Raw genomic sequence first — 16,888 nt, 5'->3', positions numbered from 1 at the left:
CAGAGCGCTGGCACTAGCACACGCGCACACAGTGCCATCGCTCTCTCTCTCACACAAACCCAGAGCGGCTCAGTAATCAGCTGTTTAATGATGTCAGTGGATGGCCAGTGTGAGAGGCCACAGTGTACAATAACAGTGAATGTCAGAGTGACAGGGAGAGAGACTCTGAGTCACCAAGAGGGGAGGGGTAGGAGCAGGGCCAGGGCTGAGGGCACAGGGCGGGGGCACAAGGTGGGGGCTGAGGGCACAGCCACAGGGCGGGGGCACAGGGTGGGGGCTGAGGGCACAGCCACAGGGCGGGGGCTGAGGGCACAGAGCGGGGGCTAAGGGCACAGGCTGAGGGCAAAGGGCGGGGGCTGAGGGCACAAGGTGGGGGCTGAGGGCACAGGGCGGGGGCTGAGGGCACAGGGCGGGGGCTGAGGGCACAGAGCGGGGGCTGAAGGCACAGGGCGGGGGCTGAGGGCACAGGGCGGGGGCTATCAGGGGCTCTGGGGTTCGGGCAGCTCCAGCGTCACACGGATCGTGTCGTTGTAAAATGTCCCGTCGTTGTCAGAGCCGCCGAACAGCAGCAGCCGCCGCCCGTGTGTGTGAGCGCCGGTGTGAGCGAGGCGGGGGGGCAGCCTCACCACACTGTGACCGGCCCGCGGCACCACACACAGGCCCTCGGCACACACTCTGCTCCAGTTACACGTGTCTGTGAACACAACACAAACACTGTCAGATCATTGAGGGATCGCTTTCCTTGAAAATTGTGTGTGAGAGAGAGACGCAGCTCTGTGTGTGTGTGTGTGTGTGTGAGAGACACAGCTCTGTGTGTGTGTGTGTGAGAGAGAGACGCAGCTCTGTGTGTGTGTGAGACAGACGCAGCTCTGTGTGTGTGTGTGTGAGAGAGAGACGCAGCTCTGTGTGTGTGTGTGTGAGACAGACGCAGCTCTGTGTGTGTGTGTGAGAGAGAGACGCAGCTCTGTGTATGTGTGTGTGTGTGTGAGAGAGAGACGCAGCTCTGTGTGTGTGTGTGTGTGTGAGAGGCGCAGCTCTGTGTGTGTGTGTGAGAGGCGCAGCTCTGTGTGTGTGAGAGAGAGACTCAGCTCTGTGTGTGTGAGAGAGACGCAGCTCTGTGTATGTGTGTGTGTGTGTGAGAGAGAGACGCAGCTCTGTGTGTGTGTGTGTGTGTGTGTGTGAGAGGCGCAGCTCTGTGTGTGTGTGTGAGAGGCGCAGCTCTGTGTGTGTGAGAGAGAGACTCAGCTCTGTGTGTGTGAGAGAGACGCAGCTCTGTGTGTGTGTGTGTGAGAGAGAGACTCAGCTCTGTGTGTGTGTGTGTGAGACTCAGCTCTGTGTGTGTGTGTGTGTGTGTGAGAGAGAGACTCAGCTCTGTGTGTGTGTGTGTGTGAGAGAGACTCAGCTCTGTGTGTGTGTGTGTGTGAGAGAGAGACTCAGCTCTGTGTGTGAGAGAGACGCAGCTGTGTGTGTGTGTGAGAGAGAGAGACTCAGCTCTGTGTGTGTGTGAGAGAGAGAGACTCAGCTCTGTGTGTGTGTGAGAGACGCAGCTCTGTGTGTGTGTGTGAGAGACGCAGCTCTGTGTGTGTGTGTGAGAGACGCAGCTCTGTGTGTGTGTGTGAGAGACGCAGCTCTGTGTGTGTGTGTGAGAGACGCAGCTCTGTGTGTGTGTGTGTGCGCCCACGAGAGAGACGACACTTGAAAATTAAAAAAAAATTGATCATTCAATCCACGACTGTTTGAGCGCACAGTCCCTTGCTGTGTGCCGCGTTTCGCCCACAAAAATACAGTCAATTCACTTTACAATATATTCTGTGAAGGCGCTATATCAAATGCAAGGATTATTATTATAATTATTATAATTATTATTATTACACAACAGCTTGCATTTATAGTGCGCCCTTCATGTCGGATAGTGTCTCGGAGCTTAACAGTGGCGGAGCCCGATGCTGAGCCAGGGGGAGGGGGAAGGTGACCATAGGTTCGGTCGAAGAGGAAGGTCTTCAAGAGCGACCTGAAATGGGGAGGGGGGGGGAAGGCGAAGGGATTGAGGGAGAGAGTACCACAGCTTTGGGGCGTAGTGGCTGAAAGCACGGCTGCCAATGGTGGGGCGGAGGGTCCGGGGGACAAGGAGGCACTGGAGCCAGTCAAGTGGAGTAGTGTAGGGAGAGAGCAGGTTGGGGAGAGAGAGAGAGAGTGGGGGGTGGGGGGGGCTGTCAAGGCGTGAAGGGATTTAAATGCACGAGTGAGGATCTTGAAATCGATCCGCTCTGTGACTGGGAGCCAATGGAGTTTGACAAGGACTGGGGTATCGGAGGTACGGAGTTTAGTTTGGGTGAGAATGTGGGCGCGGAGTTTTGAATGAGTTAATAGTGGAGCAGGGGAGACCCGCGAGGAAGGTGTTTCAATAGGCAAGGCAGGAAGTGACAAAGGCGGGGACGAGGGTTTCAGCAGCTTATGGAGTGAGGTATGGATGGAGGTGGGCAGGAAATGTGGCAGAGGTGGAGGAAAGTGGTCCTGTTGTGGGGTATGAAGGACAGCTGGGGGTCGAACCTGACCCTACGTTGCTCACGGGTTCGGTGAGTCAGGGAGGGGGCAGGTGGGGTGAGGGAAGGAGGGAGGGGCAGGCGGGGGGAGGGAGGAAGGGAGGGGGCAGGCGGGGGGAGGGGGCTGACGTACCGATGTTGAAGGTGAAGAGGTCCTGTAGGCCCCCGTTCGGGTTCCAGCCGCCACTAATCAGCACCGAGTTCATTGTCATAGCCACAGCCGCGTGCCAGCTACCAGACACCAGGCAGTTACATCCTACACACCGCCCCGCCCCGGCCAACCCCACCCACACCGCCCCCGCCCCGGCCAGCCCCACCCACACCGCCCCCCGCCCCGGCCAGCCCCACCCACACCACCCCCGCCCCGCCCACACCGCCCCCGCCCCGGCCAGCCCCACCCACACCGCCCCCCGCCCCGGCCAACCCCACCCACACCGCTCCCGCCCCGGCCAGCCCCACCCACACCACCCCCGCCCCCCCCGCCAGCCCCACCCACACCACCCCCGCCCCCCCGCCAGCCCCACCCACACCGCCCCCGCCCCGGCCAGCCCCACCCACACCGCTCCCGCCCCGGCCAGCCCACCCACACCGCCCCCGCCCCGGCCAGCCCCACCCACACCGCCCCCGCCCCGGCCAGCCCCACCCACACCCCCCCGCCCCCCGCCAGCCCCACCCACACCACCCCCGCCCCGGCCAGCCCCACCCACACCGGCCCCCCCCGGCCAGCCCCACCACACCGCCCCCGCCCCGGCCACACCGCCCCCGCCCCGGCCAGCCCCACCCACACCGCCCCCGCCCCGGCCACCCCACCCACACCGCCCCCGCCCCCGCCAGCCCCACCCACACCGCCCCCGCCCGGCCAGCCCCACCCACACCGCCCCCGCCCCGGCCAGCCCCACCACACCGCCCCCCCCCCGGCCAGCCCCACCCACACCGCCCCCGCCCCGGCCAGCCCCACCCACACCGCCCCCGCCCCGGCCAGCCCCACCCACACCGCCCCCGCCCCGGCCAGCCCCACCCACACCGCCCCGCCCCGGCCAGCCCCACCCACACCGCCCCGCCCCGGCCAGCCCCACCCACTCCGGCCCCCGCCCCCGGCCAGCCCCACCCACACCCCCGCCCCGCCAGCCCCACCACACCGCCCCCGCCCCCGCCAGCCCCACCCACACCGCCCCCGCCCCGGCCAGCCCCACCCACACCGCCCCCGCCCCACCCACACCGCCCCCGCCCCGGCCAGCCCCACCCACACCGCCCCCGCCCCGGCCAGCCCCACCCACACCGCCCCCGCCCGGCCAGCCCCCACCCACACCGCCCCCGCCCCGGCCAGCCCCACCCACACCGCCCCCGCCCGGCCAGCCCCACCCACACCGCCCCCGCCCCGGCCAGCCCCACCCACACCGCCCCCGCCCCGGCCAGCCCCACCCACACCGCCCCCGCCCCGGCCAGCCCCACCCACACCGCCCCCGCCCCCCCCCCCCCCCCCCCCGCCCCCCCCGCCAGCCCCACCCACACCGCCCCCCGCCAGCCCCACCCACACCGCCCCCCACCCGGCCAGCCCCACCCACACCGCCCCCGCCCCGGCCAGCCCCACCCACACCGCCCCGGCCAGCCCCACCCACACCGCCCCCGCCCCGGCCAGCTCCACCCACACCGCCCCCGCCCCGGCCAGCCCCACCCACACCGCCCCCGCCCCGGCCAACCCCACCCACACCGCCCCCGCCCCGGCCAGCCCCACCCACACCGCCCCCGCCCCGCCCACACCGCCCCCGCCCCGGCCAGCCCCACCCACACCGCCCCCGCCAGCCCCACCCACACCGCCCCGGCCAGCCCCACCCACACCGCCCCGGCCAGCCCCACCCACACCGCCCCCTCCCCGGCCAGCCCCACCCACATCGCCCCCCCCCGGCCAGACTCACCCACACCGCCCCCGCCCGGCCAGCCCCACCCACACCGCCCCCTCCCCGGCCAGCCCCACCCACACCGCCCCCACCAGCCCCACCCACACCGCCCCCGCCCCGACCAGGCTCCCCCACTGCCCCCTCACCGGCCAGCACCCCCCACCCACACACTGCCCCACCCCTTCAGCTCGGGTCCCAGCACACCCAGCAACCGGGTGATTCCAGTGGGGGATGCTCACCATCGCGGTGTTGGAGCCCCGGAGGCCGTCAGCTGTGAGAACTCCATTAGCCCTGGGGAGGAATAAAATAGTAACTATAATCAACCTGTCCACTCCCTCTGCTCAGCAGGCTCCGGCCCAGCTCCATGTCCCCCGCCATCCGCAGTCGGGGCCTTCAGCCTCTCTGCCCCCACTCTCTGTAACTCCATCCCACATTCCCTTCGGCTCGCACGCTCCCTTTCCTCCTTCAAGACACTCCTCAAGACCCTCATCTTCGACCATGCCTTCGACCACCATCCCACCCTCTCTGCCCTCCACCCTCTCTGCCCTCCACCCTCCCTGATCCCCACCCCCACCACAGGTCGGGTCCTAATCCCTGACTGTTCAGCGCCTTGGGATGTCCTCCCGATGCGAAACTCGCTTTACAAATGTAATTTTGTATTGTACAATAATAATCCTCGGATGTGATACAGCGCCTCATCACGTCTTCGAGACATCTCAAAGCGCTTCACAGAATATACTGTAATGTGTAGTGATTGTATACTTTGTGAGCGAAACGCGGCAGCCATTTGTGCACAGTAGCGTCCCACAAACAGTCGTTCCCGGGTGCGGGGACGGAGGGGTTCCCGGGTGCGGGGACGGAGGGGTTCCCGGGTGCGGGGACGGAGGGGTTCCCGGGTGCGGGGACGGAGGGGTTCCCGGGTGCGGGGACGGAGGGGTTCCCGGGTGCGGGGACGGAGGGGTTCCCGGGTGCGGGGGGAGGGGTTCCCGGGTGCGGGGGGGAGGGGTTCCCGGATGCGGGGGGTCTTACCAAGATCCAGCATGTGCAGGTCATTCAGACACACACGGCCGCTGTAGCCCCCAAACAGCAGCAACGATTTGCCCAGGAGAGTGGCCGTGTGCCTGTGGACATGAGACAGAGCCTGAGCCCTGCTCTCAACCTGAGTTCGCACCCTTTCCCCCACAGCCTGAACCCTCCTCATCCCCTCGACCTGTGCCCCCCACTGGTTTGTGCCCCCTCCCCGAGCCTGAGCAGACCCCCACCAGCCTGTAACCCCTCCCCGAGCCCCCAGTGTGTGGACACTGACCCGCAGCGAGCCGGTGGCCTGTGGCCCCCCACGATGGGCTGGTACCAGATGTGATGCTCGGGGTTGAAGATGTAGAGAGCGTTACTGCAGCTGTGCCGCCCCCCCGGCCCCACCACGAGCCCCCCGAATACCAGCAGCTCCCCCCCAAACACCGCTGCGCTGTGATACGCCAGTGTGGGGACCCTGCCCTGGCCCTACCCGAGAGAGAGAGAGAGAGAGAGGGTGAGAGACACAGAGAGAGAGAGTAAGTGTGTGTGAGAAGGAGCGAGCGCGAGCGAGACAGAGAGAGAGCGAATGAGACAAAGCGAGAGAGACAGAGCGAGACAGAGCAAGAGCCCGAGCAAGACAGAGCGAGACAGAGAGCGAGCGAGCGAGCGACAGAGAGAGAGCGAGCGAGCGACAGAGAGAGAGCGAGCGAGCGACAGAGAGAGAGCGAGCGAGCGACAGAGAGAGAGCGAGCGAGCGACAGAGAGAGAGCGAGCGAGCGAGCGACAGAGAGAGAGCGAGCGAGCGAGCGAGCGAGCGAGAGAGAGAGAGCGAGCGAGCGAGCCAGAGAGCGAGCGAGCGAGCCAGAGAGTGAGCGAGCGAGCCAGAGCGAGCGAGCCAGAGAGCGAGCGAGCGAGCCAGAGAGCGAGCGAGCGAGCCAGAGAGCGAGCGAGCGAGCCAGAGAGCGAGCGAGCGAGCCAGAGAGCGAGCGAGCGAGCGACAGAGAGCGAGCGAGCCAGAGAGCGAGCGACAGAGAGCGAGCGAGCCAGAGAGCGAGCGAGCCAGAGAGCGAGCGAGCCAGAGAGCGAGCGAGCCAGAGAGCGAGCGAGCCAGAGAGCGAGCGAGCCAGAGAGCGAGCGAGCCAGAGAGCGAGCGAGCCAGAGAGCGAGCGAGCCAGAGAGAGAGCGAGCCAGAGAGCGAGCGAGCCAGAGAGCGAGCGAGACAGAGAGCGAGCGAGACAGAGAGCGAGACAGAGAGAGCGAGACAGAAAGAGCGAGACAGAAAGAGCGAGTGAGTGAGAGAGAGCAAGAGTGAGTGGGTGTGAGAGAAAGAGAGAGAGTGTGAGAGAGAAAATAAAAGGTGTGAACGTTGAACGCAGGGAAGACTGACCATCACGTGTGACCACTTCCAGGTCAGCGTATCCAGGATGTAGATACGGTTAAACCGTTCCCCGTTGTTCTTTCCCCCAAACACGTAAATGCGGTGGGTGTCGGGGTCGTGGGTGGCGGTGTGACCGCGGGCACCGGGGGGCAGAGAGGGGACACCAGCCAACGGGAACCAGAAATCATCACCATCATCTGCAGGACATCACAGAGAGTCTCTAACCCTGACCTGGGAGTGTGGACGCACAGTGTAGAGGGAGCGTTACTGTGTCTCTAACCCTGACCTGGGAGTGTGGACACACAGTGTAGAGGGAGCGTTACTGTGTCTCTAACCCGTGCAGTGGGGGCGCACAGTGTAGAGGGAGCGTTACGGTGTCTCTAACCCGTGCAGTGGGGGCGCGGGGGGGGAACTCACTGATCTCCAGTTTCCACACTGCATCGTGACAGCACTGCTGCCCCGGCCCTGCGCCCCCAATGAGGATCACTGTGTCCGGGTCAGTCACACACAGCGTGTGACCCCAGCGAGGGCTCGGGCACACTGCAGGGGGGAAACACAGCAGGTATTAACACAGGGGCTCACACACACACACTCACCCCCCCCGCCCACACTCACCCCCCCCGCACACACTCACCCCCGCGCACACTCACACCCCCCGCACACACTCACCCCCCCCCGCACACACTCACCCCCCCCCGCACACACTCACCCCCCCGCACACTCACCCCCCCGCGCGCACACTCACCCCCCACACACACTCACACCCCACACACACTCACACCCCCCACACACACACTCACACCCCCCCACCCACACACTCACCCCCCCACACACACACTCACCCTCAACACACACACTCACCCCCAACACACACACTCACCCCCAACACACACACTCACCCCCCCACCCACACACTCACCCCCCCGCACACACTCACCCCCGCGCACACTCACCCCCCCGCGCGCACACTCACCCCCCCGCGCGCACACTCACCCCCCCGCGCGCACACTCACCCCCCCGCGCGCACACTCACCCCCCCGCGCGCACACTCACCCCCCACACACACTCACACCCCCCACACACACTCACACCCCCCCACCCACACACTCACCCCCCACCCACACTCACACCCCCCACACACACTCACACCCCCCCACCCACACACTCACCCCCCCACCCACACTCACACCCCCCACACACACTCACACCCCCCACACACACTCACACCCCCCACACACACACACTCACCCCCCACACACACACTCACCCCCCACACACACTCACACCCCCCACACACACTCACACCCCCCCACCCACACACTCACCCCCCCACCCACACACTCACCCCCCACACACACACTCACCCTCCCACATATACACTCACCCCCCACACACACACTCACCCCCCACACACACACTCACCCCCCCCACACACTCACCCTCCCACATATACACTCACCCCCCCACATATACACTCACCCCCCACACACACACTCACCCCCACACACACACTCACCCCCCCCACACACTCACCCTCCCACATATACACTCACCCCCCCACATATACACTCACCCCCACACACACACTCACCCCCCACACACATACTCACCCCCCACACACATACTCACCCCCCCACACACACTCACACATACACACACACTCACACATACACACATACATTCATACACAGAGCCACCCTTACTTTGCCCACACATTGGCTCCACCTTTACCCCTGCCATGCCCACCCCTGCCATAGCCAAGCCCCGCCTTACCCAGCTCCGCCCTGCCCAGGCCGCTGCCTTGTGGGCTCCCGGTGTGGTTGGCCTCCTGTCGCCCAAGGACCATGTGTTGTGTCGGCTCCTGCAGTGCGCGGGGCTGGAGACAGAGTCAGTCAGTCTGTCAGCCTGAGCCTCCTGCCTGCCCGTCCCACACAGACCCTCCGGGAGAGTGAGGACCATGTCTGCCCAGGGCCCCCAGGTTCCCAGCCTGTGTCTGGTCACTGAGCCACACAAGGGATATGGAGTCAGAAGATCCGGGTTCAAAGCCGTGTCGGGGTCTTTGCCCACAGACCAGGCTGTGGGGGGGGGGGGGGCAGGGGTCGCTGTGATTGCTACAAACCACAGCCACAAAGGCGCTCAGAGAGACACGCTGGCTTTCTCCAAAAATAATAATAATTTGGTCACTCAATCCACGACTGTTTGTGGGACGCTGCTGTGCGCAATTGGCTGCTGCGTTTCACCCTCAAAATACAAAGTCAATTCACTTACAGTATATTCTGTGAAGCGCTTTGAGACGTCTCGAGGACGTGATAAGTTGCCATATCAAATGCAAGGCTTATTATTATAAATAATCCTCACTTTCAATATAGCGCTCACATCGTTGAGAAAACGCACATAGCTTCAGTGCAGATCCCACGCGCGGCATTTAACAGCTCATCCCCCAATCTGGGCACTCCCCCCCCACACACACACACTGCCCTGGAGCCTCAGCTTCCTCTGTGGGGTTTGAAACCACAACCTCGTGTGTACCTGGCAGTTGAATTTGCAGCAGCCAATCCATACAGAGCTACAAACAGCCAATAACCTAGGACTGGTCATGGCAGAGATGCCCTCCTCTCTGACTGTGCCTGTGGTCACCTCCCCACCCCCCCCCCCGAACCCCCACCCCGACCCCCCCGGTGTCTGGCACAAGAGGCGCTGTGTGAATACAGCTGGAGGTGTGATCACTGTAACCCTGACATTGGAAAGGCCACAACACAGCAAAGAGCCATCGGGGCTCAGGAGCCAGAACCGTCTCTGAGTCAGAAACCCCCTCCCCACCCCCGAGCAGCCACTCACCGTGAGGGAGGAGCCGGGGTGGGGGCCGGAGTCAGGGCTGAGGAGAAGGGGTGAGATGTCACCCAGCAGTCTCACCAGGGCGGGGTCCAGGTCCACACGCTTTCTGGCCGTCAGGACAGGGGTGCTGCTCGAGAAGCCAGACTGCCTCCCCTGCCAGGGCACAAACGGAAGAATCTCTGCCCGCGACACCTCCCACTCCCCTTGCTCCCCCCCCTCCCCCCCATCATCTTGCTTCCCTCCACTCCCTGGATTCCCATCCATGTCACCCTCCCCATCCCTCTCCCACCTCTGGACTCCTTGTCCTCCCCCCACTTGTTTCAACCATCCCCTGCCCCTGCCCTTCCCTCCCCCAGCACATGGACATGGATTGTTTGGTATTGTGTACAATGGGATGGGAGTGAATGGAAGAGTTGTGTCCATGTTAGCCTGTGAGCTCTCAATGAGCTCTACCATTGACGCACTGGTTCCTACCTGGCCACTGGTGATCAGCAGTGTCCACAGACTGCCTCGCTCAGCCTCCTCCACAGCAGTGCTCAGAATGTCTCTGCTCCAATCGCCCTCCCACACCAGGCACCTTCCAGAGAAACATCATAACAACAACTTAACATAACATTTAGGAGCAGGAGTAGGCCGTTCGGCCCTTGTAGCCTGCCCCACCTTCAATCATGGCTGATCTTCTAATCTAACTCCAGCTAATAACATATTGCATTTATATAGCACCCTTCACATGGGACAGCGTCCCGGAGCTCTTCACAGTGGTAGAGTCTAACAACGAGCCAAGAGGAGAGGCAGGTGACCGTAAGTACCATCAAAAAGGAAGGTCTGGAGGTGACAATGCGGAGGAATCGAGGGAGAGATTTCCAGAGTTTCTGGGCATAGTGGGTTAAGGCGCAACCACCGATGGTAGAGCAGTGGGAGCCGAGCGGAGACAGTGGGAGGTAGAGTGGGTGTAAGCAGGTCGGAGAGGCAATAAGGAGTGCGAAGGAATTAAGTGCTTTAAAAANTCAACACAACAAGCCAAAACACCTTTGAGGCTGCTGATATTCATATGGACTCCAGTCAGAGACAGTCTGCAAGAGAGAACCTCGCCTCAGCTCATGACAGTCATTCAAGGCCTAATGTCCCCATTTGACCTGAATTCAACCCCACGCACAGACCAAAGCATCGTGTGATTACCTCAGTGATGATCCATTCAACACACAATAAACAGTGGCAGAGTATCTTCTCAGGGGCATTGTCCAGAGATCCTGAGCTCAGTGTACAACTTGAGTTTGTCCTTGTCCAGATATAATAAATAATAATAATAATCCTTGCATTTGATATAGCACCTTATCATGTCTTCAAGACATCTCAAAGCCCTTCACAGAATATACTGTAAAGTGAATTGACTCTAATATATTATGGGTGAAACGTGGCAGCCAATTGCACACAGCAGTGTCCCACAAACAGTTGTTGTTTAAGTGAACAAATTATTATTATTGTTTTATTTCAGGTGAGAACAACAACAAGCTCAAGGATAAATATCCTCCAATTAATCTATCATTCACTTTGTAGCTGGAGGTGGGACTCTGCTGTGCAAATTAGCTGCTGATTTCACCGACAAATACAATCGCTACACTGGTCAACAGTTGTCTGGTAGACATTGAGACTATGACTAGGCCTTTCACCCTCTCTCCCTTCAAATCCTGCCTAAGTACCTTCCTTTTTGATCGTGCTTGTGGTCCTCTTCCCCTTCCCTCTTCTCGGCTCGTTGTCAGACTCCATTACTGTCAAGCACTCCATGACACTATACAATTGCAAGTTGTTGTTGACACTGTCTCACTCTGTGGTCAGAATGTCTCTTCTCCAGACCCCCTGTATCACTGACTCCCTTCTCCACACCATATCAAAGGCAAAGATTACCACATGTCGGACAGTGTCTTTTCTTACCTGGTGTCCGATGAAAGTGACCCGATCTTCTGAGCTTTTACTTCGGGACTCACAGACACCTCGACCGAGAGGTAGGTCTCCTCTGTGTGCAGACCCCAGTTCCCCAGGCCAAAAACCACCAGCTGCTTTGGGAGAGGCAAGGGCAACTGGCAGTGGAAGTAAGAGCCATGAAATTTACTGTAAAATACAGGAAAGGATCAGAGCTTTAATATCTCCAGAGACATCACCTTCAATCTCCCACCATTCCCTGATGTTTTCTTATCTACTGCATTCTCGGACTTAATCATAACCTAATCATTAACTTGGTGGCTGTTTGGGGGACATGGTTGCGAGCAAATTGGCTTACAAAATGGACAGTCACTACACTGCACGTTATATCCTGTGAAGCACTTAGAGACGACCTTCTGACAGGAAAGGTGCTATGACATGTGTAAGGATTGCTATTATTAGAATGTTTTGACAATAATCATCCATGGAAGCAACAGACAAATCAGCTTTCACTTCTGCTTCTCCAGTAATTCAAGTGCCTGTAAAATAGCCGCCCCCTCCCGAGCAAACTTTAGTTCTATTTTGAATTATATTCAATTCAGCACAAAATTGCCAAAGCTTATATTTCCCGGCACAGACAGGGTCCTTTCTGCATTCTTAAATTCTAATTTCTCTTGGACATTTTTGTGGGGTATTGTAAGACAACACAGACAAAAATATCAGGGCAACTTTGAATTCAGTTTAGTCTAATTTTTTGTTGTTTGTTTTTATTTTATGGAGTCCTGTAGCTCAGTGGTTAGAGCACTCGCTTTGCAAGTGAGAGACCTGAGTTCAATCCCCGGGGGGTCAGGGCCAAACCTCGGGCAAGTTTCCTTACTCCACACAGAGCCTAATAATAATCCCTCCAAAACAAACAATAATAAATTGGTCATTTTCAATCTACGAGTGTTTGTGGGACATTGCTGTGCGCAATTGGCTGCCGCGTTCGCCCACAAATATACAGTCAATTCACTTTACAGTGTGTTCTGTGAAGCGCTTTGGGACGTCCTCCCGACGTGAAAAGCGCTATATCAAATGCAAGGATTATTATTATTATTATTTTGTTAATAGCCCCCCCGAATATTACATTTCACCTGAATAACCGCACAGGCGGTTCAGTGAGTGAAACAACCGCATAAAACTCCATCTGGCCTGCAGCTCCCGCACTCAGGCTTGGCGCCGTGATGGGGGGCAATTCAAACCTCCCGCCACCGCCTGGCTGTCGCTAGGCACGAAGGGAGCAGCGTGGCGCCCTAATCACGTGACAGGGACCCAGACAGTAGTGGGGCTTGATCACGTGACGAGCGTCCACACACCACCGCCACCCGGATCACGTGTCGGGGGGGTGGCTGCAGTGGGCGGGAGCGGGGTTGCCAGGGAACAGTGCCTCGCCTCAGGCCCAGCGCCTTCCCCAGTGACGCTCTGACTCTCAAACAGCCATTTGCCCACATGTTAAAGTCAGTGGTTTTACCATTTACCTTCTGCCCATCAGTCAGTGTCCGGGTTCCAGGTCAGGAGGCCGTGACTCTGAGCTCACAGTCCAGGCTGGCGCCGGGGGGTGGGGGTGGGGGCCGCATCCTCAGAGACGCCGTCCTTCAGATGGGACGTTAACCCGCGCTCCGGTCTCAGCCCCTTCAGCAGGCGGCAAAGATCCCGCAGCGCCGTCAGGGAAACGGCTGGGGGTTTGCCCCTCTCTCCCGGTGACATGGCCAACAGTCGTTTACTCACTGCATAGCTGTTTGCGGGACTTCGCTGCACACAAACCGGCCGCTCGCCAACACACCTACAGTCAAATACACTTCACTGTGAAGCCTGGGACGCGCTTCGAGGCGTCCTCCCAACACGAAGGGTGCAATATCAAACATAACCATTGTTGTTCTATATGTTAATTCCCTGAACTTTTCCCCCAAAACTGTTCAATGGTTTCAAATGGAAAAAACATAATAAAGAACAGCCATCACGCATTTCAAAAAGGAAGGTCAGGCTTGACCAACCTCATTGTGGAGTCCTGTAGCTCAGTGGTTAGAGCACTCGCTTTGCAAGCGAGAGACCTGAGTTCAATTCCAGGCAGAGGGCGAAACCTTGGGCAAGTTTCCTTACTCCACACAGAGCCTAATAATAATCCCTCCAAAACCCAAAACAATAATAAATTGGTCATTTTCAATCTACGACTGTTTGTGGGACATTGCTGTGCGCAATCGGCTGCCGCGTTCGCCCACAAATATACAGTCAATTCACTTTACAGTGTGTTCTGTGAAGCGCTTTGGGACGTCCTCCCGACGTGAAAAGCGCAATATCAAATGCAAGGATTATTATCATTATTATTATTGAGTTCTTTGAGAGAACTCTTTGAGAGAGAATAGACAAAGGGAATGCGGTAGATGTAATGTATTGAGATTTCCAAAAGGCGTTTGATAAGGGACCGTATAACAGACTAATGAACAGGGTCAGAGCATCTGGAGTCAGGGAAAAAATAGCAGAATGGATAGCAAACTGCTGCAAAACAGCAAACAGAGAGTAGGGGTAAAGGGCAGCTACTCAGACTGGCAGGGGGTGGGCAGTGGTGATCCACAAGGATCGGTATTGGGGCTCACTGTTGACTCGGGAATCAGCCGTACAATTTCAAAATTTGCGGACGACACCAAATTTGGTGGGAGTAGTTAATACAGAGGAGGGCAGCAACAAATTACAGCAAGACATCAAAAAACTTGCTGAGTGGGCATTTAAATGGTAAATGCATTTCAATGTAGAAAAGTGTGAGGTGCTACATTTTGGTAGAAAGAATAAGGAAGTCACATACATCCTGGAAAATAAAAACCTAAATGGGGTAGAGGAGCAAAGGGACCGAGGGGTAAACATACACAATTCACTAAAAGTAGCAACGGAGGCCATAAAATAGGCAAACCAGGCATTGGGGTTCATTTCTAGAGGGATAGAAATGGAAAGCAGGGAAGTTATAAGGACATAGGAACATAGGAATTAGGAGCAGGAGTAGGCCATTCGGCCCCTCAAGCCTGTGCCCTGCCATTCGATAAGATCCTGGCTGATCTTCAGACCTAACTCTAATTACCTGCCCTATCCCCATATCCCCTAATCCCTCTTTTTTTTAAAAAATCTATCAGTCTCAGCCTTGAAAATGTTCAAAGACTGAGCATCTACAGCCTTCTGGAGTAGTGAATTCCATAAATTCTGAGTGAAGAAATGTTTCCTCAACTCTGTTCTAAAAGGCTGACCCTTAATCTTAAGACTGTGACCCCTGGTTATAGATTCTCCTACCGGGGAAACAGACCCTCAGTGTCTACTTTATCAGCCCTTTAAGAATCTTATATGTTTCAATAAGATCCCCCCTAATTCTTTTGTACTCTAGAGAATACAGCCCTAGTTTATTCAGCCTCTCCTCATAGGTCAGTCCCCTCATCCCAGGAACTAACCCAGTGAATCTACGCTGCACCCCCTCGAGGGCAAGTAAATAAGGAGACCAAAACTGCACACAATACTCTCGGTGCGGTCTCACCAAGGCCCTATACAGTTGCAGCAAGACTTCCCTACTCTTGTACTCTTATGATAAACTATAGAGCCTTGGTTAGACCAAACTTAGAATACTATGTGCAGTTCTGGTCCCCACATTATAGAAGAGATGTAGAGGCAATGGAGAGAGTGCAAAGGAGATTCACAAGGCTGATCCCAGAACTGTGAGGTTATACCTATCAGGAAAGGCTAAACATACTTGGACTCTTTCCTCTTGAAAAGAGGAGGGTAAGGGGTGACCTGATAGAGGTCTTTAAAATGATGAACGGTTTTGATAGGGTAGACATAGGGAAGATGTTTTCGCTTTGGGGGAGACCAAAACCAGGGGCCATCAATATAGTCACAAATAGATCAAATAGGGAAGTTAGAAGAAATTTCTTTACACAGAGAGTGGTGGGAATGTGGAACATGCCACCACAAGGAGTTGTTGAGGCAAATAGCAGATGTATTTAAGGGAAGCTCGAGAGGTACATGAGGGAGAAAGGATGTACCTATCTTTTATACCTCTCCTTTGCAACCAACCAAGGCTTGGTTGAGGAAAGACAGGAGGAGGCTCATGTGGAACATAAACACCGGCATAGACCAGTTGGGCCGAATGGCCTGTTTCTGTGCTGTTTATTCTAATGTATTATTCAGATGTTTGTCTAAATCCCTTTTAAATGATGTCGACTGTCACATGGGTCTTGTGTGAACAGATCCCTACCTTCCTCCCTTACTTCTTCCCTTTAAAACCTCTGTCTTCCCCTTTGTCATTGATTCGCTTAACTTCCCCTGCGTTTAATTGTAATAATGGTAAGATTACTCAGTCTTTGAATGATATCTATACCTGGCGTGCTGAGAGATTGAAGACAAGATGCGGCTGGTATCTGGCTCAGCTCCTGTGATTTCTCCATTGTGTGAAATTCACTGTCCCTGGAGGTCAGTGAAGAGGGTAACCAGGTAACAGGGAGCCAGCCTGGTTAAACATTCACAGTAAACAATTCATTATCCAGCAATGTCCTCAGTGAACTGAAGAGCGCCAGTGAACCAAGCTTGTTGTTTGGGATGGCAGACATCTGCAGCAAGTTGGCAGGGAGAACATCTGAGATTATGTCAATCTTTCTGGTCAGCTCCAAAATAATAGCGAGCAACAGTCCCTCAAACCAGCCCCAGAAACAACAACAGCAACTTGTGCCCCTCAAGAAGGATAGTGTCCCAGAGCACTTAAATACCTATAGCTACACAAACACAACAACTTGCATTTATATAGTGCCCTTCATGAAGGGTAGCATCCCGGAGCGCTTTCAGCAGTTTACACGCACAGCAGGTGAGAGAGATCTTTTGTCAGAAAGTCAACGACTTGAAATGTTAACTCACTTTTCTCTCTCCATAGATGCTGAGTGTTCCCAGCGACTTGTTTTTATTTCAGATTTCTAGCATCTGCAGTACTCTGCCTTTTGTTGAATGTTAGGGACTCGGCTTCAACAACCAACAATAGAAATTCCACCAAGTCGGTGACAAAGACTACCTTGTGAGCTCTGTCTGCTTTGTGTTCTGGTAATAACCAACCACTGACCTCCTCGGTGAAAACATCCTCATTTATCCATTCAGTACCTCCATTGCCCACCTCCTCCCCAACCCTCGAGCGAGAGATAAGCAGTAAATAGGTATTGTACACACCTGTGACTGTACTTTACAACGTGATTGTGATAACTTATTTTTATTCACCTTTTACATACATTACAGAATATAAA

At 57.1% G+C, this 16,888-nt stretch overlaps 1 protein-coding gene across 1 annotated transcript; it reads right to left on the bottom strand.

Moving 5' to 3' along the window:
- Nucleotides 1-479: 479 nt before the first annotated feature.
- Nucleotides 480-13,334, bottom strand: zgc:163014 (uncharacterized protein LOC100038766 homolog). The gene is made up of 12 exons (XM_042338154.1): nt 13,240-13,334; nt 11,601-11,777; nt 9,984-10,245; nt 9,672-9,821; nt 8,607-8,709; nt 7,251-7,373; nt 6,843-7,030; nt 5,748-5,941; nt 5,471-5,562; nt 4,681-4,732; nt 2,677-2,774; nt 480-694 (listed from the first exon to the last, which is right to left on the bottom strand). The coding sequence occupies exons 1-12, from the start codon at nt 13,332-13,334 to the stop codon at nt 480-482; spliced, it is 1,749 nt and encodes a 582-aa protein (XP_042194088.1).
- Nucleotides 13,335-16,888: the final 3,554 nt, after the last annotated feature.

The sequence above is a fragment of the Callorhinchus milii genome, unplaced genomic scaffold (assembly GCF_018977255.1).
Source record: "Callorhinchus milii isolate IMCB2004 unplaced genomic scaffold, IMCB_Cmil_1.0 Scaffold9, whole genome shotgun sequence".
Classification (NCBI taxonomy): Eukaryota; Metazoa; Chordata; class Chondrichthyes; order Chimaeriformes; family Callorhinchidae; genus Callorhinchus; species Callorhinchus milii.
The sequence above is the reverse complement of the archived record's forward strand: the minus strand, read 5'-3'. Positions and strand labels throughout refer to the sequence as shown.

What these genes read in the sequence shown, in the direction of transcription:
- zgc:163014 (XM_042338154.1), bottom strand. Translation starts at nt 13,334, where the DNA reads ATGTCACCGGGAGAGAGGGGCAAACCCCCAGCCGTTTCCCTGACGGCG. An exon ending in CCTGCACATGCTGGATCTTG is followed by an intron (nt 4,733 to 5,470) that starts GTAAGACCCCCC and finishes ATTCCTCCCCAG; the next exon opens with GGCTAATGGAGTTCTCACAG. An exon ending in GGGGCTCCAACACCGCGATG is followed by an intron (nt 2,775 to 4,680) that starts GTGAGCATCCCC and finishes GGTGTCTGGTAG; the next exon opens with CTGGCACGCGGCTGTGGCTA.